This window comes from Onychostruthus taczanowskii, unplaced genomic scaffold, assembly GCF_017590055.1.
Source record: "Onychostruthus taczanowskii isolate IOZ18803 unplaced genomic scaffold, ASM1759005v1 scaffold87, whole genome shotgun sequence".
Classification (NCBI taxonomy): domain Eukaryota; kingdom Metazoa; phylum Chordata; class Aves; order Passeriformes; family Passeridae; genus Onychostruthus; species Onychostruthus taczanowskii.
Window position 1 is genome coordinate 304,615 of NW_024506662.1, and position 26,112 is coordinate 330,726.

General features: G+C 37.1%; 1 protein-coding gene across 3 annotated transcripts in view; it reads right to left on the reverse strand.

The window, feature by feature from the left end:
• Positions 1-478: 478 nt before the first annotated feature.
• The window catches only part of TASP1 (taspase 1), a 77,142-nt gene continuing 51,508 nt past the window's right edge, over positions 479-26,112 (reverse strand). For all 3 annotated transcript variants that reach the window (XM_041425159.1, XM_041425156.1, XM_041425157.1), the window contains exons 11-14: positions 25,323-25,433; positions 16,158-16,268; positions 12,477-12,550; positions 479-2,042 (exon numbers count right to left, since the gene is read on the reverse strand). In XM_041425159.1, the coding sequence (XP_041281093.1) occupies positions 1,947-2,042; positions 12,477-12,550; positions 16,158-16,268; positions 25,323-25,433 (392 nt within the window). In that variant the 3' untranslated portion in view covers positions 479-1,946. The remainder of the gene's footprint in view (positions 2,043-12,476; positions 12,551-16,157; positions 16,269-25,322; positions 25,434-26,112) is intronic.

The window sequence follows — 26,112 nt, forward strand, 5'->3', positions numbered from 1 at the left end:
CAAAAATAAAGTAAAAACAAACCACAAAAATCCTATGCTAGAATCCAAGCCTCCAAAAGGAGAGATTAAGCAAGTAAGGGGAAGAAAGCATTTATGAATTTATATTTTACAAGCTTATGGCAAGAAAGAGCGAATTTATGCCAAAATTTCTATATGATGTCAGTACAGAAAAGCACTTTTAGAACAAAAGCAGGCTAACACTGTTCCTTTAGCTTTTCTAACATAAAGGCCATTTTAAAATTTGGCTATGTACAAACCCATATACATGATCTTCAATTTTTCACTCACTACACAGTGAAGAGTCCTTCACTTCTTCAAACCATGAGTACACCACTGAGGATCCAACCTCAAGCATTGTATTTCAGCACAAACTATTTCAAGACAGGCACATTCCACGTTGTTGTTGTGCAATCTGGAAATCTGCTGGTTTATATTATTTACAGAACTGTACTGAAATATCTTCAACTACAGGGCTACATTGAGGTCACAATTAAAAAACCATACACAGATGACAGCATCTCAATGTATGCTGTAGTATAATAGTGAAAATTAACTCAGGCCATTAAAAAATTTTTATTCTTTTCCATGAAAGATTGGTACTACAATCAATATAACCATTTCATCAGTCAAGTATGTCTGTTATAGGCAGGCACAATATTACAAAACAGGCAAGTACAATGCCTGATTAAGCGAATACAGTCTGAATATCTATTCATCCACTATTTCTGAAAACAGAATTATCAAATATCCACCAGGGAAAAGGATGAACTATTTTAGTTTCTCTTTGGCATACTTATCAGGACAATTAATCAATTACAAAAGTCTTCTATTGCTGCCAGTGCTGTGAAAGGAAAAAGGACTGAGTGGAAGGTTTTACGTCAGAACTCGCTTTTAGGACTTGGGCAACCTGGCTCACATAGCCAAACTGGTGACAAATGACAGTTCAGCTGCCAATGCTTCACGAGGCAGACAAGGATTACATTGTTTTACACTGCAGGTTTGTTCAAGGTATCAAAAGAGTTACAGTAAAGTTATGCACAGTACATACATATTACACACAGTTATATAAATACCCATGCTGCGGCTGGACATGAGGAAGTTGCTTTACCAACACGAAAGCTCAGTATCAGACCTCCCACCAGCCACTTGATACACATTGCACTTCCCATCCAGTAATATGTTCATTTCTGTACCTCTCTTAAAAATAGATTTAAAGCAGAAGTGAAGAATAATATCGAATCTTTCCATAAACTTTGTTTTCTTATTTACACTGTAATATTCCATTATACATAAAGACTGCGCAACGATACATTATCTTCATATAGCTTTTTGCAATACATACAGCTTGGAGCTATTAACATCTTGGTTTGGGAACACAGATATGACCTATAAGACTATTCAAAAACAATTTGAGCCTTCATTTTGCTCTAGTTTGTTTCACTGAAACCATTCTTTGAACAACAAAAAATCCTCCTTACTGGAGAGGAAAAAAACAACTCATGTTTAAATCACCTCTGGATTTCCTTAAACCACTAAGAAACTTAGAAACCATAATAATTTTTTGCATAATTATAAAGCCACTTCAAAGGCCTGTTACTTTTAAATTTAGAATATGAATGACAATTGTGACCGTATATTTAAATTATTTTTTCTTAACTTTTGGTTATCTTTCAACACAGAAAAATGAAAATGCAATAATTAATTATACATGATCTTTGCACAACTGGGGAGTGTTCCTATTTTATTTGTGGGACAAAATGAACATGCACACAGCCCCCATTCACAGAGTGAGAACATAAACTACAGCAGCACTTGTCTCAAGTTGTGGTGCACATGGTTGCAATACGGAGTATAAAACAAAAGCAGAATTTCCAACGTCTGTTAAAACACAAAAAAAAACTTATTGTACAAAGAGTCATTCACATTCTCTGCAATGAAGTAAAGAATCAGCTGCTTTCTGGACTCTCCAGCCTGCAAACTCCTCCTTCTATTGCCACGGACTGTCCTGCCACAGCTCCAGGAGGAAGTCTTGAAATGTGAGTCTGTGGAAAAGTCAAGAGAATATTACGGACTGAGAAAAGGCAAAATTATGCAGGACAAAGTAAGTTGTAAGTACTGAACAATTAAGCTGTTCCCTCACTGAAGTCTGAGGACAAACTACAAAGCAACTTGAAAAGCAACTGAGATTCTTTTTCTATTTTGTTTGCATTAATGTTTAACACATGAAGAGAAAGACCATGACAGATGCATAGAAAAGGCAAATTGGATGAATCAACCAACTGAAAGTAGAAAGAAATATCCAGAGTGAAGACAAAAGAAAATACTTCTGGCATTTCATGGTTTATAGGTCTGGTTCTTAGGGCCATTCAGAAGTTTTTACTACTGCATACAGAAATACACCTTTGAGAAACCTCAGACAGAATTAAATACTTGACAAACTAACACTTCAGAGGATAAGGCAACTGCAATGGCCAGGATGCAACTAAGAAACTTCTCTGCAAAAAATACCTGCACATCCACCTAAAAAACTCCAAAGACTTTCTGTTGCCAGCTACCAAATAAATCAACCCAAAAACCAATTGTGTTTCTGCCAATAGGCATCTTTTCCACAGAAAATTTTAAAAACCTTTGAGAAGGCAATGGAATATTTCAGCCAGGAAGTGGGTACATTTGTCTGTGTACACAAAACTCCAGTTTATAACTGAATTGTAATTCAGTGACCCTAAAAATCTGTTAATGATCCTTTATATACTGGGGTATGTTTTATTACTGATGCGCAAAAGCATCTGCTTATGAAAAGATACTTCAACTTGCTGTTAAGAGTAATGACTTTTTATGCTATTTGCACATGTGTTTACACTGTGGAAACTGTTCATGCTCTATTAAATTAGGAACTAGAAATGATTCCTACTATGGTATAAAGCTCACAACAGGCAAAAGCATCTGCTTATGAAAAGACTTCAACTTGTTGTTAAGAGTAATGACTTTTTATTCTCTTTGCACATGTGTTTACACTGTGGAAACTGTTCATGCTCTATTAAATTAGGAACTAGAAATGATTCCTACTATGGTATAAAGCTCACAACATAATGTTGCTGGCATTTAGAAACTACAGCTTTCTGTAAGTGCAGCCCACCACACATTTGTTTGTACATACATTAGTCCATTTAAAAGATTTAGTAGTTGCAAAATGCATAACTTGCAATGAGACAATGGGTTGTCACAAAAAATACAAATGTAAAAGTTCAGTAAGAAAAATTTGCAACTGAGCAGAAAGTGATTTGAGACTCTAAACTCAGTCCACTACATTGAAGAAACATTTTGTGTCTTGAGCAGCTTCTTTTAATTCCTTTCTTGATAAGGTGGGGTATCCTGCTGCCTGCACTTAGGTGGCCTTCTTTTCTGTTAAATCACAGAATAAGATTAAATTTAAAACACTTCAATGTCTTCATTTTATTGCTAAAACTTTGATCTCTGGCTTTTCTACTTGATATATGAACAGGTTCCTACTTTCAGAACAATTTCAGTTACAACTGTGATTTACCACTCCAAGAAGAAAATAATCTGTTCAAATCTGTTACAGTTTCCCTCAAAATGTAACTGATAATTTTTCTGTAGATGTCATTTCATAAATTTAAAAAAAAAAAATTAAAAGGAACAAAATCAAGTGGAAGAAAGGTATTTGTCATTCTATGACATTTTCCCAGGTCTGTAAAAATTTCTAAATGAAAAGGATGACGGTATAAAAGCAGCACTGTTTGATGGGCATGGTAGCAAATTTGTTTCCTCAGAGGAAGAATGCCACTTGTTGCTCAGCAAGGTACTGCAATCAGAGCAAACCAGTGAGATAATCCTAATAAGTTTTTGAGTAAAAAAATTTAAAAGGACAAAATCAAGTGGAAGAAAGGTATTTTTCCTTCTATGACTGACAGATCCATGACATTTTCCCAGGCCTGTAAAATTTCTAAATGAAAAGGATGACAGTATAAAAGCAGCACTGTTTGATGGGCATGGTAGCAAATTTGTTTCCTCAGAGGAAGAATGCCACTTGTTGCTCAGCAAGGTACTGCAATCAGAGCAAACCAGTGAGATAATCCTAATAAGTTTTTGAGCAAGGGGAGGAAAATGTACAAGAGGGGATAAGCAGGTAGCCACTATCAATTAATACATTAGCAAGTATCTATGATTAAATAGCCACCCAAAACACATTTCCTATAGAAAACCTCATTTCCTATGTCAGGAGGAACACATTCTCCATACACAAGACCCCAAACCACTATACACCAGCATGTGAAGATTTCCATTTACAGAAACACTGAAACCACATATAACAAAGCATTTCTTAAAGCCTTTACTGGCATCCTGTTTATTTGCATGCTTTCTATGATGGAGTAAATACAGATCTGGTTTATACTGACTACTTTTTATTACTTTCACCAATGGCTGCATTGCGTAGAACAAAAATGAGACAGATCTAAGATGATAATGTTTAAGATGTTACTTAATAAATAATTTGAAAGGGTAACATTGTCATGTCAAGACAACTGTAGAAAACTCCCAAATGAATTCCTACATTTATACCTCACTTGTTCTTAACCATAAGAACAAACTCCAGTAAATAAAAAGAAACATCAAAGAACACTGAATATTTTTAAATTAACCACAGAACTTATTTGTAAATTCCTTACATTTTTATATCCCTACATCGTATTTTACATTAAGTCCAGATTGTATAGTCAATTAGGTTTAGATGCTAGAAACATAAAAATAAAGAACAACACTGGAAAGGTTTTAATTGAACTCGATTAGTCGGTCAGCTTTACAAGTTGAATGAACCCACACCTGGAAGAAATTGTGCCTGGGACCACAAAAAAAAGGAAAATAAATATTTTTCCTGAATTAATCCTCCACTCAACTCCACAGAAGCCTCTCTTTGAAGAAAGTGTATGTCAAAGAATGGTAGATTAAGAATGATGAGTTATCCACATCTTTAGCTTCATATATAGGCATTTTACAGTCCCAAGAATATTCTGATTTGCTTTGCCTTCCCAGAGAAAAGCAAGGTTGGTGAGGTTCCAGTAGGAGATGAGGTACCAACATCTGGGACACCAGTCAGTCACCACAGATTGTTGCTGCAGCTTAGAAAAGGAACCCCTTGTCCACAGTTCCACAGGAAAAAACGTAAATGCTGGAAGAAACATTTGATCTTTTGCTTCTTACCCCTCTAAAAAGCCCAAAAGAGCCAACCAACCTTTTGATGCAGATTCTTGCTCTGTGTTCTTGACATCCAAACACTCAGTGTTTCCCTCTTTCTCTCCTAACCAAACCAACATCATGGAACTACCAATCTCCCCAGCCCCAGTGCTGCAGACACTGGAATGTTGCTCTCTCCCAGTGCTTTTTGATGCACACTGCCAAGCTCCCTACTGCTCACAAAACTAATAGCTCTTTCTGGAATACATGGAATACAGCTACTATGGTTTCATCTTTTTGACTTATATTACTTCATGTCTCATAGACAAGGATTCTGAAGCAACCTTGAGAGCAAAGAATATGAAAAGCATTTTCTTTTAAAGAACTAGTCTCCTCCTTCTATTCACATAAAAGTATCAGTTTGTCACAACTTAGAGAATTTTTCTTTCATTAAAAGCATAAATACAATGTAAAATGAATATATAAAATTTCAGCCAAGAGACAGACAGTGCTGCATGAGAAAGCTGAAATCAATCAAATGCTGCCAAGAGGACAGAGTACAACTACCAGATGGCAGCACATTCAGTTCTTAAGCAAATCTAGGGAGTACTTCATGTGTTTAGCACTCTTATTACACACTCAGGATGTGCTTTAGACAGAATAATTTATAAAACAAACTTTTTCCACTCATTACACTATAGAGATGAAATATAATGAAAGACTGAAGATACCATATCCTTAAGGAAATAGCTTTCTACGGCTTTGCTCCCTGAGAAAGAGAGTACCACCAAACTCACATATTCTTTAGAAATTTGGAGCCTTCTAGCTGGGTACACACTTCCACCATCAGAACCATCTGACCACACATTCTGTATTTATTTTCTAAGCAGTAAGAGCCCATTCTGGCAGCAACTCTGCTGCTCTGTCTCCTGGTAATCTGTCCTCCACCATGATTTGCATGTACACCTGTAGTACAGCAGAAGGTGCCCCACTAAATACTAGCAACTACTGTTATTGGAAAATGCCATGTGCATCTTGTTTGGTGAAACCTTAATAAAGAAATAAAATGGGGAAAAAATAGAGAGACTCCAGAATATTGTCCTTGTTGGGAAACAACAGAAAGACAGAGCAATGGGGTACTTCTGGTCTCACTGCACTGAAAATAATAATTTTACATATAGGTTGCTTAGGAAGTTAACAGTTTTCCAATCTCAAATTCATTCTGTGGGCAGCTATACTACTATAAATTATTTCTATATCTAATTAAATCAATTAGACACATACTAACCAATCATCTCATCAGCTCAGCATCCCAGGGTTTTGTAGAGGTATTCTAAAACCCTGTAATGAATCCTCAAATGCGATTTGTATCACTTTGAATTGCAGATGCTAAGGTTATTGCATTTATATTTACATACCTGCACACACAATCCCATCTTCCCTACTCTACTCTGACAGCCAAATCCAGGGAGAGTTCCAGAACTACTGGCTTTATGCAAGAACCCAACCCAAAAAGTGAACTTAACTTCTCATATCAGAGCCAGTTAACTTCCATGAAGGTCTATGAGCCAAACATTTTAACCGGTATCTTAGCACTGCAGGTTATTTCCAACAGGTAGAAAAACCTTATTTTTATGAGAGAACTGGATGGTCCATTACATGCAAAGAGTAGTTTTCAAATGAAAATTTCTGACTGATTCCCCAGTCTCCAGACAAGTGTGAAGATGAAAGAAAATAAGTAGAACAGTGACACATACTTCTCCTGTCTCATGAAGTTAAAAGACTGTCTCTGTAGTCTGAAATGAATGACTGAATTATTTGACTTCATATTTCTGCTCACTAAACAGGCTTAGTAAATTTTTCCGCTAATTTTTAAATTAGAATTAGGATTCTTCTAAGAGGTGTTTCTTCACCCAATGAGCACTGGAAAACTGCCCTTCTCCTGACAAAGGGCTTTCACAGACCTTTCACTCACAAAGTCAAATACAGAAGCTCATCCTCAGAAAACCAACAACAATCACTACAATCAGTGTTTGTCACATGTATCACTTCAAACATAGTGGGAAGAACTTTTGCTGAATTTTACAATGTCAGTAAAGGTGAATAAATCTGATGATGACAGCTTACACCTCCACAGGAAAAGTGGACTGAAGATGGTCTCCCTGTCCACCATGCTTATGTTTGCTCCTACTGGGAGATGTAATTAACTGTCAAAGATAAAAGTTTCTGTATGAACATTGCAACCACAACTTTTGGTGTGGACAGCAGTTGCTGCAATCACAGCAATATGCAACACTCCCCACTAATGCTGCACTACGTCTTGCAAAGCAATGGGAATTTGGTTCATTTGGGAATGGAAAGAACAGCTTATGCAGCTTTGCATTATTAAAACCTGTCATAACATAGAGCTTAGCAGTTCATGTTATAGTAACTGAATAGCTGCCAAAAAAGAGATTTAAACTGGCAACTGAATTGGATTATATTCAATATTGCAACTGGGCTTTTTAAATTTGCTGTCTAAGTCATCCAGCTGTTAGAAGAACTAAAACCTATGAGTCTGAACTACCACTCAAAAATATTGCAACATTTACAGTAATTGCCAAAGTTTGCAACATTTATAGAGATCATATAGCAGATTTATAAATGGTAAGAAACATAGCTAGCTGATAAATTATTTCAAATACTTACACAAAATAAATTACCAAAACTGTGTTTTGCTAGTATTGAGACTGGATCTTGCACTGGGAAAAAAAGGACTCTGACTTCAAATACTGTTGAAAACAAAGTGAGCAATTACCTGTCTTCAAGCAGAAAAATCAGCCACCAGCAACTACTCTCAATCACCATGACAAGACACTGGTCAGATTCAGGAAAAAGTATCCCAGCCACTTATACTTTCTGCATACAGAATACTGCAGGGTTTGAGTAAATAAATACCCTGCAGACTCTGCCTGAGATAAAAGGGCTCCTGTCTGACTTTGCACAGATACACAACACTACATCAAGGAAAGGCTGCCTACCCGTAGCAAGAACCTTCAAGAGATGTCGCTGGTATGAGAACTCGCATTGCAGACATACACTGCACTCTCATTTGAGATTGAAGGATTTATTTTCCTTTGAAGCACCCTCCATTGAGAAAGCAGATATGGAACAAGAAGATATGAAGTTTTTGTAAACAAGAAGAGTCAATTAACTTGTGCAATCTAACCATTAACACCCTTCCTTCCCATTCCTCATTTTAATCTAAAATCACATTATGGGTGAATTGAGGAATTATTTCTTCCCACCCCAAATTACAAGGCAGAAGGTCTGCAAGCCCTTTGTGTAAACTGACTCTGAAATTGCTCTACCAAATGCTACATAAACTGTTAAGACCTAAGTATTGCCCATCATCCATGACAGTATGGACAGACCTGCAAGAAGCAACATCTTAGAGTAGAGCTACTTCCCCAGTGGTGACAACAAATATGCAGAAGCTGTCAGAACATAACCCAGTCAGTTCAGGAAAATAGGAAATGATAACTGAGCCCTGCCAGAGTAATGTTAAAGAAGCCAGAGCCTCAGTTAACAGGGTGACCTTTTTAGCTGATGCTATGAACAGTTGTTAGATCTGCTATGGATCCATAAAAAACCCCAAGCATCTGGAAGGTTATTCTGAAGACCAACTAGTACCTCAGAAAGAGAAGAAAATTTGGACTGGATAAATAAATAATTGCTTAAATTCATATCAAGTAATTCATGAGTCAACAATACAATAAGCAAAAAAAAAAAATCTCCTCAGTTCATGCAGTTATTTAATCCCCCAGTCCTTCACTCTAGAAGTCATAATCTTAGTGGATGCAGCAGTTACTGCTACAAAAGGAGCTGTGTGAATACAGAGGGAATCCACAAACTAATATTTTCTATCTCCTCTTATGTATTCTCACAGCTGCAGCCAGAAACCTCTGCTGCAGCCCAGAATATTCCAACAGCCTCAGGAATGGATAGATGGAGTTGAGCATCAGCTACTGTGACAACTCCACCATCACAGCGGTGGTGATACAAGACCTGTGCTTCAAGAGATCTTGGAAATCCCATTCACCTTCCAAAGAACAGGGCTGATACTGAAACAACCTGTCACAGTATTGCCTCAGGAAGGTTTGGCTCCAGCAACTCCTGAACCAGAGTGTGTCTGCCACTTAAGCTCCTGATAACTGAGGTTCCCAAGCACCAGCCTGGGTTAGGTGCAGCACCAGCTGGTGCACAGTAGTTCAAGTATAGGAAAGAGCCAAAATGTTGAGATGAAAAGATTTGTCACATGCAATTTGTGACAAACACCAACACCAAGTGATTTTGAGGCTTGTGTTGAGAAGGATGACAAGAAAAAAAGAAAAGCACAGTTGAACCAGCTAAGATCTGCCTTGATTAGCTGTTTGTGGCCTAAGAATCTGAGGGAAGCCACTGGGACATCCACTGTGCAGGTGCTGGAGACACTTCCAGAGTTAGGAGCAGTGGAGGAGCTGCAATAGTTCCAGCATCCAGAAAGAGCTGATAGGACACACAAACAGAGGTGACTGCGTCAGCAGTAAGGTGTGAACTTCGTTCATCTGGCAAGGCTATGCAGGATTTATTAAAGCAACATTCAACTCAACACTTTAATCCAACAAGAAATGGTGACTTTTCCAGGCAACTGGTTTTACAAAAACAACAACAGCAAACTTAGACACCTTTCCAGAAAGTATGCTTCAAATCAAACCACTGTATTAGTGCACAGCTCTTGCAGGCTCAGCCATTTGGTGCTGGGGAGCTAACACTCAGGCAGTCTGATCTGAAGGTGAGTGGCCAGCTGCAGAGCCCAGTCGTGCCTAAACTGGGAGCAAACAAACCCCTGGTGCAAGGTACTTCCAAACCAGTGCTTGGAGAGCTCATGCTGCTAGAAGCCAGAAGAACCAGCAGGTCACGGGGTACAAACCACTTCAAGTCTCTGATTCCACTTTCCTGTCCCACTCCTCTCCTAAGGAGCTGCTGACAGATAATTGGTTGTCTCTATGTCTTGAGCACACCAGAGTCTGCAGGTGAGCTGCACCTACCCTGTGTTTGCTTTGTAACAAAGAAAGGAAGACATCCTGTACCTCCACAGTTTCCCCCTGGTGTTCAGAAGCACCATTTGCTACTTCCTATTATGAATGGCATTAACCTCCCATGCCCAAAGAATCACACTAGGACAGTAAAGCAGGCTCCTTTTCTCTTTAGTATCTACCCCTTTATATGACTCTAATATTAGTCTAGTAAAAAATTGAACCAGTTCAAAATCAGGCACTGTGACAACCCCTCAGTTTAAGAACTAGTCCTAGACTGATGAAAGAAATAAAAGACCTGAAGGTCTTTACCACCCTAGAAAAACAGGAAAGCAAATGTTTCCTTACAAGCTGCTGCCTAATCATTTTGCTATGGTTCTCATAAACAAGTGATATTTTATACTTTTATGAACTCTTATCCCATTATTCTTTCATGGCGAGCACTCAAAATTAACTGTAGCAAAACAGTCACTCTATTAAAGAACAGAGAATTTTTTTTCACTTGCAATACATTGTGTTCTATTTCAAGCCCAGTTTTCCATCTATAACTTAGTCCTAGTTGTAGCAGAACGAAATTCCAGCTTTTATGACAGAAGACTTTTTTTGATCAATAGAAGTCAGCAGCAAAAGCGTTTGTGGTTTTTCTCTGGAAAGCATTTGTGACCACAGACTCAAAGAAGGAAGAAAGGGAGGGGGATTAACTCTTCAGTGAAGGTCAAAAACATAATTTAAAAGTGATCCAAGAAAAGCAGCTGTGTCTGTCAGCACAATCAGGATTACCAGCTGGAGAATTTACCAGCACTATGAAAACAATGCACACCAGATGTCAAATGTTGCAACTGCGAGTAGGAAAGCAACTCTGGGCATGGCACTGTCATGTTAATACTCATTACCAGACAGATTTCATATTTAGCATTTATTTATTAATTAGACACTACCAGGAAGAAACAATAACATTTTGAGCTTCACAGTGTAAGTCAGAGGCAGGTATGCACACTGGAAACATTTCACATCCTTTATTCTCAGTTATTCTTTCACTGCAAACACAAGACAACAATTTTAAAGCTAACTAACAAATATTACAACATCTGTGGCTGAACTTGCTTTAGTTCCATTCAGTTCAATCTGAGTTTTTAACTTCAGTTTGGACTTTTATTCAACTAAATCTGAAACAAATATTAAGAAAATAAGTAAAACCACACTCTCTTCCATGTATAGCTATCTGGAAAGAATTGTACCTAAGTTATTCAAAAGTGAAGCAAATATTTCACTTACACCTCTACTAGCACTTCCTTCATCAGCTGCTTGTTATCTTCCTTGTCTTTCTGGGGCATTTTTGTCTTCTTTTTCCTGCACATTCTACATCTTGAAGATGAACTCATCCATTCCAGTGCTTGAAACAGAGTGTTATACCAGTTTTGCTGTATAAAATATCTGATGTTGATTTTCTTCTTTTGTATATTCTTGTATTACCTTGGTCACATCCCCCTTTGTAATAATGTCTACAGAAACCATTAATAAACCAGAAGTCTCTGCTTGCAGCTTCTCCCATGTTCATTCCTGTTCTCCAAACTTATCTCCTAAATGCTTCAGTTGCTACACTACAGTTCCCTCCTTTTTCTCCCTTCCATGCTCTTTTCCTAAAGAATGGATGGCTCATCCGCTTGGCTAATCACTACTCCTTGATCATGATATGACAGAATTCTCCAGTTTTCACTGTTAAATTCAAATTTAACGTAATATTTCTCTCATTAAAAATTAATTCTAAGGCTCCAAGAAACTGAAAATATGGATGGTAATACTGGAATTATTTATCACAGAGGGTATTCCAGGAACTTGTTTGAAGTTTGTTTTATATCTTCCTTGATGGTGCAATTGCTTTATCCAAACGAAGACATGCCCACACAAAAATATGGTACCAGCATAACTGAATCAAGATGAATAAAGTTATTCAAATACAAATACTGTCAGCAGAGGGAATGGACATGTGTTCATGGCACCTTATCCTGACATGGAACATGTTAGTATAGGGCTGTTAACTGCTTCAATTAAAAAAATAAATTAGAAATGTCTAATCAATTGACACATTTAACTACTTATGCAGCCATTACTACTTCTGTTCTCTTAAAGAAACAAATTTCTTACCTATTTCATTATCATTAATTCAAATTCTCCTTAGCTTCTGCAGCCATCCAACTGTATTACAGCCTATTCCTCATGGCTTACCTTAGCTTTGCCATCCTGTGCAGACATGTATCCAACACACATGCTCTCTGTTGTATGGCTCCACAGAAATTCCACTATAAAGGAATATGCATGAAGTTACTAAAAGGCCTTGGTTTAAAATACAAGATGCAATTTAACATGACTGTGTCTTGAGGAACAAATATAGCAAGGATAAAAAACAAAGACCAAAAACTACTTACCAGAGCAATTAAATCTCAAAAGAAGCAGCTATCAAACCAAAAAGATTTTCCTGAGTATTTGCAGTCACACACTGCAGAGCTATTACCCAGAATGAAAATGTTACTTCAATGATATGGAGCCTCCAAGATGAGAAATACATCAACTCCAACTGCAGTTAAAAACTGGACCAACTTCTAAAGCAGTGGCCTGTTCCACCCATCAGTAAAAGCTGACAGAACATGTATTTGCCTGCCTTGAACCCAGACAAAAGCACCCTGCACCAGCATAAAGCCAGACGGCCTGCTATCAACAGGTGAAGGGGGATTTGTGGCTTGGCTGCCCAAGCAGGACACAGGCAAACATGCAGAAATAGTCAAGTCTGCAATATGGGAATTGAAGATATAGATCAGGTAAAGCGAAATTATCCTGCAGAAAAAGGAGAGGTGTGTGATGGAAACAGAGTAACATGCACAATAAGAAAGATTTCTGGCAAAATTAGAGGAAGTCCTGGATTGAAAAGTATGCTGAATTACAACAGCAGATGCAAACACCCCCTTTCTTTGTGGAGAGTGTAAGGAGCCTCTTACTAAAGGTAAGAGAGGAAGGAAAGATGAAGAAACCCCTAGCAAAGCACTCCCAGGTCTGATTACCTGGACTTCCAGCAGCAGATATACAACACCAACTCTCTGGTACTGCACTCACAGCTGATTTAGGATATCTGTGCTAGAGACCAACTGCCATGCTTGCAGTGATAATGCTTAGGAAAACTAATTGCTGCTCACAAGTATTGTTAATGCCTGTTAATCCAGTAAGGTGCTGTCCTGAAGTCTGAAAGTGTTCTGATTTATCAACTGTTTAACAGCCTGTTCCAGTAATCTTTAATTGCCTGATACATATGCAGGTATCTTTACGTACACAAACACACTCCTACTCAGCTGCAACAAAAAATTCAGACAAAGAGCACATTATTCATATCTTCAGCTCTCTGTCAGTGGAGCTTTATAAACTGCCACACTGTTTTCTTCCTGCTCTCTGTCATGGTCATTTTTCTTTGTATTCATAAAGTTCATAATTTGGAAGGGGGGAAAGAAAAAAAAATAGCTGATCAGAATTTAAGGCATTTCACAGAATTCTGTAAAAGGCTTTAAAAAATGCACTGAGGCACAAATTCTTTCTCTGGATTATGGGAGGTGTCTTACATGAATTACACAAGATGCCTTGAACAGACATTTCCACATATTTCTTTTAAGAGTGACTTTCACATACTGCAAAAAAAGCATCACTAGATGGGTTTAAAACCTTTACTCATTCCTATTCCTATTCCTCACATTCCTTTAACGTGGCTGATAAAGGTCACAGCCTGCTGAGCACACTTATCCTTTGAAACACATCTCCTTGCATAGCAATTAAACCAGAGCAGGAGATCAAATGTTAGATGATCCCAGCAAGGCTTGAAGATTCTGACAGATATGCAGATATCATCATAAAAGAAAAATGAACTTCGAGGTGTGTGCTCTGCTCCCCCATAACAGATTTGTGACTGATACCACCAAAGGTGAATCAAAGGCTTTCACAGAGTGAAACGTACCCAGCACAATCAATGTGTGTTGCAGGGGCACAAGCTCTCTGTGGTGCCCCAAAGGCTCCACTGCCAGTGAAAGCATTTTTTTAAAAGACAAATTTAATCTCATCTTTCAGTTCTGAGAAGCTGAGAAACAGTTCAGAACACCCTCAAAGTATTACATCTTTGTCTTTGAAAACTACCAAAAGTACCCTGTACTAGCACAAACCTTAATTATTGTTAGCAATTATAGGTAGTGAATTTACTGAAAATTCTAAATTATATGTGAAATATCTTCAAATAACTATATTTTCAACCATTTAATAAGTGACTTTCTTGCCATTTATTTCAATATTAAAAAGAAATAAATAAAGATGATCCCTGTAACAAAGACATGAGAGTCCTTTATTCTATGTATCAAGTTTTTCAGTATTAACCAACTTATTTTCAGTTCAAACAACACAAATCCTACATATGTTTAATTGTGTATTATCTCTGCATTCATTATAAGGTAGGAAATTTCCACGGTACAGAAAAAATACTGTGTTACAATTAATCTCTGTTATTTCAGTGGAAAGAAAACCAAGAATCAATGGACAAACAGTCTTTACTTATGCTGTACTATATATATATATATTTAGTATATATCCCCATAATATATGGGGATATATAATATATAAATTATATAATTATAATATATCCCAATATAAATATATGGGGATATATTAATTTAGAAATTAATTTTTGAGGAAAAAATGCCACATCTTCATTACTAGAATATGTTCTCTTACATGAATGACAAGCATTAAATGAATAGAAAAAATTCTCTCACTTCTAAATCTCAGGAATTTGAAGGTTACGTTGATTTGGTTTGTTCTTACTTAATCAGACTTGTATTTTCATTTTCTTAACTCTTTTTTTAAGGATAGAATTTATGTTGCAGGATGCTGTTGCACTAGATAATGTCACAATTGGGTAAATAATAATAAAGAAGCGTATTATACAAAGAAAAAACACTAACTCTGGTAAAGACGGGTCAGTGTGACCCAATAAAAACGCACATAGCTGCACATCTGAGGAGCTCCACAGGAAAGGAGATGGCACAAGTGTCATCCTGAAGTAATTCATATGCCCCCAATCCCAAATTCCTTCCCTTAGAGAGGCCTTACTGTCTCAGGGTTGTATTTCCACCCAGTTCTGCTCATAGTCTACAGCCTTCAGTTCCCATCTGTTTCTCCCACACAAACCACGGGATAGTTTTCCATAATACATTTTTCTGCCATAAAGCAGCAAGACCGGGATTATGTTTCCAGGACAGAAATAGGGATGAAGGGATGCAAAGCCCTTTTGGAACCAGACAGCTCCTGGTAGAGGCAAAGTCCAAGTGATTTCAGTATGGGCAGCAGAAAGTCCTGTTTGGTGCAAATGCACATAGTAACTGGGACTTATCTAAACCAATTCTCCTGGCCATTACCAAGAATAAACAACCATAAACAACTTTCCTTACAGATTTTGAATGCATCCTCCAAATCCACACATTTTCTTCTGCAAAAAGGAGGAATAAAAAACTTTTTAGAAAGCATTTTTCACAAATAAGCTAATGAGAAGCAGTAAACAGCTACATGCACTACTCCAAGCTATAAATTAAATTTTTCCAATGAGGAATACATCTTGCCTCACCACAAGCAACTATTGTATCTAGGTGTAGAAGGATCCCACACAATCCTCTGAATGACAATTCTGCCTAGAAATAATGAGTCAGAAAGAATGCTCTTTTCTGGAGTTTTTTTTAATATTAGCCTTGTTTGTTCCCTATTTCACTTTCTAGATGTTTATTATTTCAATGTCGATTCCTTTTTGTTTTCTCTGTGGCTTTCAAACATGCAGAGAGATTTCATTTCAGCCTTCATTTTCAATTAAAATGAGTAAGAATTCCTTACCTAGTAAAGTTGGCTTTTCCTGCGAGGATTCAGGCTCTGCTGAACACCTGCAGGAGCGGAGAACGATCACACCTCCGAGTACACCATCTTCATTGGCTAGGAAAGGTGAACCTGGGAAAGCCAAAATCATTGGGGAGAATTACTTGCAATAGGAACAGTTTCTTGGGCTTTTTTTTTTAATTGGACTTTCTGCCTTTTCCCTTTAATCTTGTCACTAAGGGTTGAAAAGATTGACAGATCAAACAGTGCTTTTACAAAAGCATCGGTTCTCTTTTTCCTAGTGTTTCAGAAGAATAATTTTCTGGAACATTAATCTACTAATTCACCAGCAATCAAGAGCTGCATGGAATAAAACAAAAACATTAAAAAATACATTTTCAAGTGCAAAAGTCAAATGTAATTTGGATGGATCAAGGAAAATATAATAATGAAAAATGGAGTGTCAAGTTGAAAAAAAGTTGTGACTCAGTATTTAGCTCTTTCTGTTCTATAGATTATATAAAGACATATCTAAAAAATCAAGCATATTTAGGTCATTTTTACAGTTTATTCATTTTTGTTGATTTAAAGGCCTTTGTACAGAGGCATCATGAAACTCCTATACTGTCTGCATTGCTGTTTGATAAATATTAACAGAAAAGCCTGAGCACATCCTTTTTACAGTGGATGCTGTTAATTTAAGACATAGGATATAAAAGTCTTCTATCAGAAGCTGGAAAAGCTTTAAAGATAGCTGAACCAAGCCTAAGTATTTTTTCTCTGGTTCCCAATTTGAAATAAGATTCCTATTGCTTTAAATGTGGAAACAATGGTATAATTTACATACAATTTTAAATGTCTTGAGCCACAAAATTAATTACGTTTGTGCACTTAGGCCATAGACATCCTAGTTTCACATCTGCATTATACTGTCATTTAAAATTGAACATACAATTGCAACAGCCATTTAATGTAATTCTTTTCAATTCTTTCTTTTAAATAAATTAGTGCACAGACACTGTAATTTGCCAGCCACTAGAACTTTAGAGCAAATCTATTCATTAGCCTCCTTTAACTTGCCCACAGCTATTTGTATGATTAAAATTACTCCTTTAATGCAAATAACAACAAAACAGCCCAATAAAAAACAACTTTGAGCATTACCATAAGGAAAACTAAAAGCGTATTGTGTTGTCTCTAAACATTAGAGCAGCCACTTTGAAAAATAATACAAGGTGGCCACTGCAATAGAAGCCCACGTTGCAGGAAAATAATAAATGCAGTATGCTTAATAAACAGTAGTATCTTATTTGATCTAATGCAAACAGCTTATTGTCTTTAAAGTGCCACTTGCTTTGTAAAAGAACTATTACTAGTTACACCTAGTAATACACCTCCTGTATTACTCACTGACTGTGACCAAGTCCCTGTGAAACAAGAATCCAGCCCATGATAAGGTAGTAGATAAAACAGGAAAATACGTTTGGTTACAATAGAAACGCAAGGCTTGGAAAGTTGTGAAGAATTTTACCACCCAAGTCAAAATCAGACACTTCAAAGGCAATGCCTCTACCTGAACTTGGTCTGCAGACCTAATCTTAGACTAAACTGCACAAATGACTTAGGCTCTAAGCCATGGTGAAAAGTCTAAGCTCTCTAAGCTGTGGCAAAAGGTCATTGCAAAGAGACAACCAGAAAAAGTTCTGGTTTCTTTTTAATAAGCAGTTTCTCCTTCCCTTTCAAGAGCTGTGAAAGATTCTTCCAAAGTTCTAGTGAAAAATATTAATTATCTCTTTAATTAGAATGGCTAAAAATGTTCTACTTCATCAGAACACAGCCAGCAAACAGTATTCACAGCAGACAGCATTTCTGAGGCCACAATAAAACACTGGGACTGTACAAATGCACATAATACCAGACAGCAACTACTGATTACAGTTTATAGAGTTGGTTCCACTGAAGTCTTGTTCTAGAAATGCTTCCATTAGTTTAATCACTTATTTTAGGGATTTTGTTTCTCCCACACTCTGAAAAAAACAGATGAAAGGGAAGTCTGTAAATAAGCTAATTACATATTTCATCATTTTCCCAGTATTTTTATTTTTGTCAGCTATGCCATCATGACTGATCAAACCGTCAGCAATCTGAGTAACTTGTATATGGTCTTTTGAAATTTCACAAGGCTTAGCAGCATATTTCTTTCCATGCAGAGACTGCAGCAGAACATGTAACACTGCATTTCCATCAAAAAACTTTCATTTTTACAGGGATTACTTTGCAAGAACAAAATATTCATCTTCAGAGAAACACAGAATTAAAAAAAAATCACTCAAAGCAAGTGGTTTTTTTTGAAAAAAGGTTTAAATAAGTAATTTAAAATTTGAGCTTCAAGCACATAAGACAAAGTCTTCAGCTTACAGCTTCATCCAAAAAGATGCTCAACCTCTACATGAACAACTGAGAGCCCCAATTCCGTCAGGATAAATAGCATTTATTTATTGACATTAAACATGGTGTCCATTATACTGCCCTAAGTACATACACAATTGTTTTCAGAACAAATTACTTCCTTCAATGATTGTGCACCATGGAAGCTTTATTACCAGTCCACAAAACTCAGGCTTTGAAGACCACTCAAAAGTTGGAAAACTGACTGTATTAATTCAGCCTTTGCTGAAGTACACTGCCACCCTACTGCAACTGGAAAACTCCAGAAGTGGATTAACTTAATAGCACCTGATAAAAGTGTGATAAAAGTCTTAACTTCAGCACCCATAAAAAACAATAGATGGGCAAGACATTGACTTCTTTAAGAATGACACTGGTTGAGCCCTTGGACTAAGAAGAAATGTTGGTTACGCCACATGAAACCAGGTCACACAGCACTAACTTTGTAACAGTACTACTGGTGTGAGATGAATAAAACTACTTAAAGTGACTTTTAGCAGGTAATTTGAATGAAGTATTGAACCAAATGTCTTTAAAAAAATTGTGTCACACAAACAAAGCAAGGATTATGGGAGACATTATATCTCCTACACACAAAAACATAGCCTTGCTTGCCCTTTTTATCTTCTACACCATTTTCTCATCACCTGGAGAATGATCATCATTCTGGAATGATGGGAGAAGTCTGAAAAAGAATACCCCTTGTTTCCATCTCCAAACACAAGCAGCAAATGCACAGTCACTTGCACTACCCTGCAAAGATTCAGGATCTTCCCACCCACACCACTTCCAAGGGCCACCCTGCTTCCCTGTTTCTGTTGAAGGCTGCCATTCCCAGAAACATCAGAAGCAAACTCTGTGACTCCACCCTCACCCATCCCAGATGCCTTCAGCAGCAAGTTCAGCTAAATCATCTCAGTGCAAAATCAGCAACAACACAGTGTATGTCTCCAATTCACTGCCTAAGCTGTGGAGAATCAAACTCTAAGAAATGTCAAAAACCAGTTGCCTACAATAACAATATTACAGTATGCTGTAATATGTTACAGTAAATTTAGGCTGTTTCTCTGCTCTTAAAAATTAGACCGTAAGCCAAATTAAATACATGCTGAAAAGCATATTGTTTAAAAGTTACTTATTCTCCAGTTAAAGCCATTTTTCAAAAATGTTAGAAGAGGGATTCAAATATAATACCTTTTTTAAACAAGGATCTTTCTAGATATGTGGCCCTACTGATGACGATCACAATTATGCTAAAGAGTTTATTTTAACAAACTAGACAGTGCAAATGAGTCGGTCTACAGTAAGCGAAATTCCAGACAGCTGAATGCTATGCATCCATCACTGAATCTGTAAAAATAATGGTACAAAAGCAGTATTATACTTTATTTCTAAAGAGAATCCATGTACCATACGCATGAATTCATTTGATTGTTCTCCAAACACTGAATTCAAAGGTTAGGGACATATTTCATTAATTTAGTTCTAAAACTCATTTTGTTACAGCCAATCCATTGAGAAAAAGAATAATAGAGCAGACTTTTGTAAAAAATAACACTATAGGTAATGACTTTTTTCAATATACAATTTATTTCAAGAGGAGAAAAAGTGGAACTAAAATACTGACATGTATATTAAAAGCAGAATGGTTTCTCATTAGAAGGAAAAAGTGATCTGGCTCCCACCTCCTACACCATTTTTGCTCTCTCTGTTCTTTTCAGAAAGACAGGTTTTCCTGTACAAATTCAAAATTTAGTTAAAATAAAATCAAAATATGGCTACTACCCAAAAATATTGTTTTCCACTGCAATAAAACAGAATTGCTGGACAAATCTTTGATGTAATATCTTGCTAATGACAAAATTACAAAAACCTGGGGCTTTAAACATCATTTTAAGTCTCATGAAGCTCAGTGTTCCTTTCCCAGTTACACTGGCATACCACTGAGGACTGTGGGATGAAAAATCCAAAGTAAAACTCCAGCTGCAGCATTAACTAATAATGTTAGCACTGACTGGCCACAGCAGAGAGAAGGGGTAGGACAAAATGAAACAAACCCCATATTTCACTAGTTTTGCTCAAATCCTTACCTTCCCTAGTCACAAAACTACATTTTACAAAACACATTTCTCTCCTTCAAAGCTCAACTACTCTGTTATTGCTACGTGACATACAGAAAGCATCACTACATTTTTATTTATGTATTTTGTATGTTATTAATCTGTAGCAATGGTCTCTCAAAAACAAGCAAGCAGGTCATCACAGCTACTCCACTTTCCCTGATCCCATGAAGTTCTGCAAGAGCAGAGATGAACACCACGACCCAGGTTCAGCTGCTGATCGGGGACAGAACTGAGAGTTCTGCAAGTGTTAAAGCAAATAATGGCCTCAACATTCAGCCTTGCTCTGGAGGAGCTACAGTTACAAGTGAAGAACACTTTTTCTTCGGCATCTTTTGTAAATTAAAGCTCTCCTGTGATGAAGATTGTTTCTTCCAGATCATGGGAATGAAGTTGTTCACTTCTGATCCTGTGCTTTTTGTCCCTCATTTGTAGTTACTGCACAGAACCATTCTAGCACAGATCCAACACAAAGCTGTAAATGAAGTGTTTTATTTACACTTACCCAGCTGAAGGATGAACCAGCTGCTCATCAGATGTTCTGCATTCACACTGTTCCACAGCAGAGAAACCATTACCAGCTTCATTGTTTACATCAGCTTTCAAAGGCTTAGAACTTGGGTCTAAACACTGACTGTGGTGTGGTGTAACCAATAAAGTGCTTCAGCATCCCCCAGTTTTAACAGAGGGCAGTTAAACAATTCTAAACCTTCTTGTGCACTGTGTGAGTGAAACTCTGACCTTTGCAGGTCAACAGTCTACAGATCACCTCGGCCACTGGACTGTCAGCTTGTGTACAGAGCGTGGTGGAAGGGAAGCTGTTGGCCACTCTGCTTCTGCTATGTATCCCACTAAACTCCAAATATAATAAGCACTAAATGAAGCCTGCTTTTCATTTCATGCACCATTATGTGGTGAATGTTTAAGCACAAGCTGTCTCAAGTCAGAGGTCTTTATACTTCATGATACATTAAGTTACAACATCTATATTGAATTTTTAAAGAAGCTGCAAGAGAAAACACCTGCACTTCAAAACTTTACAGGTAAGATTTTAAGAAATGAAATAACTGAGGATACCACAGACCAATAAAATCCCAAAGCTTTTGACATGGAGAAGTATAGCGAGGACCTATACAAATCCTTGTGGAACATCACCATGTTGTGTTTATGAAACTTCAGGATCACTTAATTCTCTTCTGAAATCTTTCTCTTTGTTTCATGGAGAAGCATAATAGTCTGTTTCCCCCAGCTAGAAAACCACAAAGGATACTACAAAACTTAGAGTGATATAGCACCAAAAGAAACTCTCAAGTACTATAAAGTAACTATAACACTGTGCAACGCCAGTCACAGTCTTGTTACTGTTGAAGTATGAGGCTTTTTCCTCCCCAGCAAGCATAACCAGTAATCAGGAAATTAATTTTCTGTGATTCCTAGATGTCCAAAATCCTGCTCAGAAGAGAGGATTTTGACACTAGATTTCTAGAAGAGAAAGTGTCAGCATTATTCTTCTGCTATTACCTTGCTGCAGACTTCACTCAACTGAAGTGCAGTTTAAAAATTCAAGACTAGAGAAACACATCTCCACTAAGGGAAGAACAAATATCAGATTCCAACTATGTCTTTCAGCTCATTATTTTCTAATACTTCATAAGAAGTTCTAAAGTACCATTGGTAATGCTGCCATTGTTAAGAGCCCAGATTTCCTGCCAATGAGATGACACAAATATTTACTCTAAGTCTACATAAGAGTCTACAAACACAAACTTGGCTGCATTTGAAAGGAATGATGAGTAACAAAATCCTCCCTTCTTCTGTCTGGAAGGTACTTGTGTTTACAGAACACCATTCCTTAACTGTGAACCAAGCCTTCTGCGCTCTTTGACTAAAGATATGGCGCCCATTCCATTTACAAAAAGTCTATATTTAATTTCTCTCACCTCTGATTCAACCATCAGTTGTGCATTCTCCACAGTAAGCTGGCTCTGAGAAAGGATGAGAGAAGCACATCTGACATGAGTTTGCTCATCACCTGCTGTTTAAACAGCACTCACTGTCTAAGCCAGGCATTCCCTAGCTGGAAGGATTCCCAGGACTCTGCAGAGACTCAGAGAATCCTGTAAACAGGAAGCACCAATCTGATGGCAACTGCCAAAATCAGCTGTTCATTCCTCTGATACAAGTAACACACATTTTGCCTTCTGATAAAACATTCTAGCTCAGCTTTGTTAAAAGCTGGGGGTTTTTTTCCCAATGCCTTGGTCCATTATAATTCTGGTGACATTTTGACAAGATCACAAAGCAGGGCTCTAAGGAAGGCAAGGGAAGCATCCATGCCACCAGCAAGGAGTCTATTACCCCATTTTATCCTGATGTTTCACAGTAAGGAATTCTGCATCATACCACACATCCTGTGCTATCAAGTAGCACATCACTTATGAAAAATCACAGCAAAAACCTATTTAGTATAAACCTACCATTTTTAAGTGCAATGCATGTTTTTAACTGTTGCACTGTATTTGCCACATGTAACTTTGCATTCCATTTCCAGAATTGCCAAGATTGCCAAAATTTCTCCACCAGCTACAAACTCAACACTATGTCACATGCAACCAGCAAGATGTATATGGATTTTGATTTTTTCCTCCATCAGTCTTCATTCACAGGATTGAGCACAAGCTGAGCACAAACTAGATTTTATGTTTTCTAATCCAAGCATTTCACCTACACAAAAAACAAAGGTGGTAGTATCTTTTTTCCCCATACAGGCACTGCCCAGAATATAACTGAGATACTACTGAGTATAACTGAGCAGATACTACAATTTCTTTCAAATTTTCTTTTCATGAAGAGCATTAATTTAATCCTGTCTCTCCCTCTTTTCACTTTCTGCTGTTTAGCTGGGTTTAGTGTTTTCCCAAGGCAATAATACAGCACACTGATATCCTGGTACCTCTGTCTGTGCAGCTCCTCTTTCTCTGCAATTGATAGTTCAGGTGCAACAAATTCTTCAGCAGCATTTAATAGGCTCTTATCTCCAACAGAAACATTTTCACATTTCCACTAAAGAACGCAATGCATACATCACATAGGAGCCAGCTCACATTTAATATGCAAAGTGGTGGCAAAATACATTTGCATTAAACAGCAAAACAAGAATTGCTGGTTTTTTGCTAACCATTACCAAACCTAAGAAAGAAAACCCAGAAAACTCAAAGTAACTCAAAGAAGGCACCTTTAACTAAAGCAATTTAAATTTTGGGCTTTTATCAGCCAGTCTCTATGAATTACTTCATCAGTAACTTCCCATCTTGTGTGTGTACATGCATTAATATGAAATTGCAGAAGGCTACATACAATTTGGGTTTGCTTTTAGCACTCTTAGGAAAAACAGCAGAATAAATTTTAAGAGCATGAACTAAACATCTGACTTTCCTAAAGTTAGGCCACTTCCATACAACATCTGCAAAGTAGGTTGGAAATTAGCAAAGCTATCACAAACATCCTTCCTAAATGTTCTTTTGCGTACACAAACTCCTAATTTTGTGCCACTATGCACTGGAATGAGTGATTAAATAGAAAAAGCTACATTTTTGCTGCTTGGATTAGAATCTTTTTGGGGAACACAGAGGATGTTCTGCACTCTTACAACACCTAGAAATGACCACAGTGCAGCAGCAGATTATCAAGGGCAGTCTTCCAATGCAAAGGTGACTTCCCTTCAAACAGCCAAATGTCAGAAGCAGAACCTAACATGGATTTAACACTAGAAAAAGAAATCAAGAAGTTGCAATGCACAGCTTTCCAAGACCAAAGGTATTAGTCCCTGGGACCCCAAAAAGTGTGTACATGCCCCTCTAAAGTATCACAAAATGAGCTCTTGCAACAGTGTCCAAGTATTATGTTGTCCATCAGAAATTTTCAAGATGAAAATTGTCTGTAGATTCTAAAGCTTGAAAAATTTTAAGGGGTTATGAAAACACTGTAAGTCAACATATATGACAGAAGCTTCACTGGAATTTTCAAAAGGGCAAGATTTTATTGTTATTTTAAAAATCCACTTTCATACTTTGCTTCTGATTTGAGGAAAGAAAAAAATATCTACATTTACAAGAAATTGAAGATATATTACACAATTCTCTTAAATATTTTTTTTAACAAGTGTATTTCACTTTTCCAAGAAATTAATTTTATTATGCAAATAGCAAACCAGAATCTGCCTGTCCAAAGCATTTAATTAGAACAAGAAATGGTTTTGAGGTCTACTATTTCTAAAAGGGTTAACACGATGAATAATTTTTACTAATGCTCCTAACCCATCAATTCTAAAATATGCAATTGTACACCACAGCCCATGATTCAGACAGGAAATTCTTTCTTCAAACCTCTCCGGGTATTCTATGACTCACATAACAATTGAGGTATTTCCAAGGGTTTTCCTTTAAATATCCTAATATATTCTTCTGTAGTTTAACATTTTTCAGATGTAACACAAGACTAAATCTGAAGCCAACTGCAACACAGGGCTTCAACAGAAATCACAAGAATAAGTATCTTTAATAGAGTTACTTGCATTTTCAGCTAACCTGCATTTAGGCAATTTGGGCCATGTACTTACCAATAAACTTGTTTTGCATAGTCTCTAGGAGAGCTTGGTGGGCATCCTCTGTTTGGAGAGCACACGAACATTCTCTGGCCAGTATGGTCCGGACAAGGTGCTCTCCACAACCTAAAGAAATATTAAGGTTGGGAATAGTCAAAATACAGATATCACTTTGAAGAAACCCTGTAATTAATTTATATCATCACATTAATTTGGCTGTGATGATGCAAAATAATGACAGTTTCTTCACAGTGATGCAAATGACAAGTTTCTGCCACACATTTTTGTTTTTTAAAAAGGTTGACACAAAGTCACTCAAAAATTCAAGTAAGTGGTTTTCTCACAACTTGCCTAAAATTTCGACTCCACAAAGTCAGAAACCAAACAAAAATTGAACAAAAATTACAGAAAGAAGAAACAGCAACACTGTCTCTGACTTAGCATCTCTATCCAGATAGAATCCTCTTACTAATCATTCTCCTGGGAATGACCCTTGCATGTAACTCTTCAAACTGAGAACAACTCCAGTGACACAGTAACTCCTTTTGCATGACAGAATTTTCTACTCATTCCATCTGATTCAGTCTTTTTGCAACAAAGGAAAACATGAATTCAGCCGTGCTTTTTTTGCCAAAGTGGCTGGTCACCAGACTCCTAATACAAATTCTTTTAATTTTTAAAGGTTTATCCTTAAGAAACTAAAAAGCTTCTGCAAACAATCACTTATTGCCTCAGTGCTTTCTGTACCTATCCTCTGAAACCTATTTTTGGTGAAGACAAGCAGGTCGTTACTGCTACTCTTGTT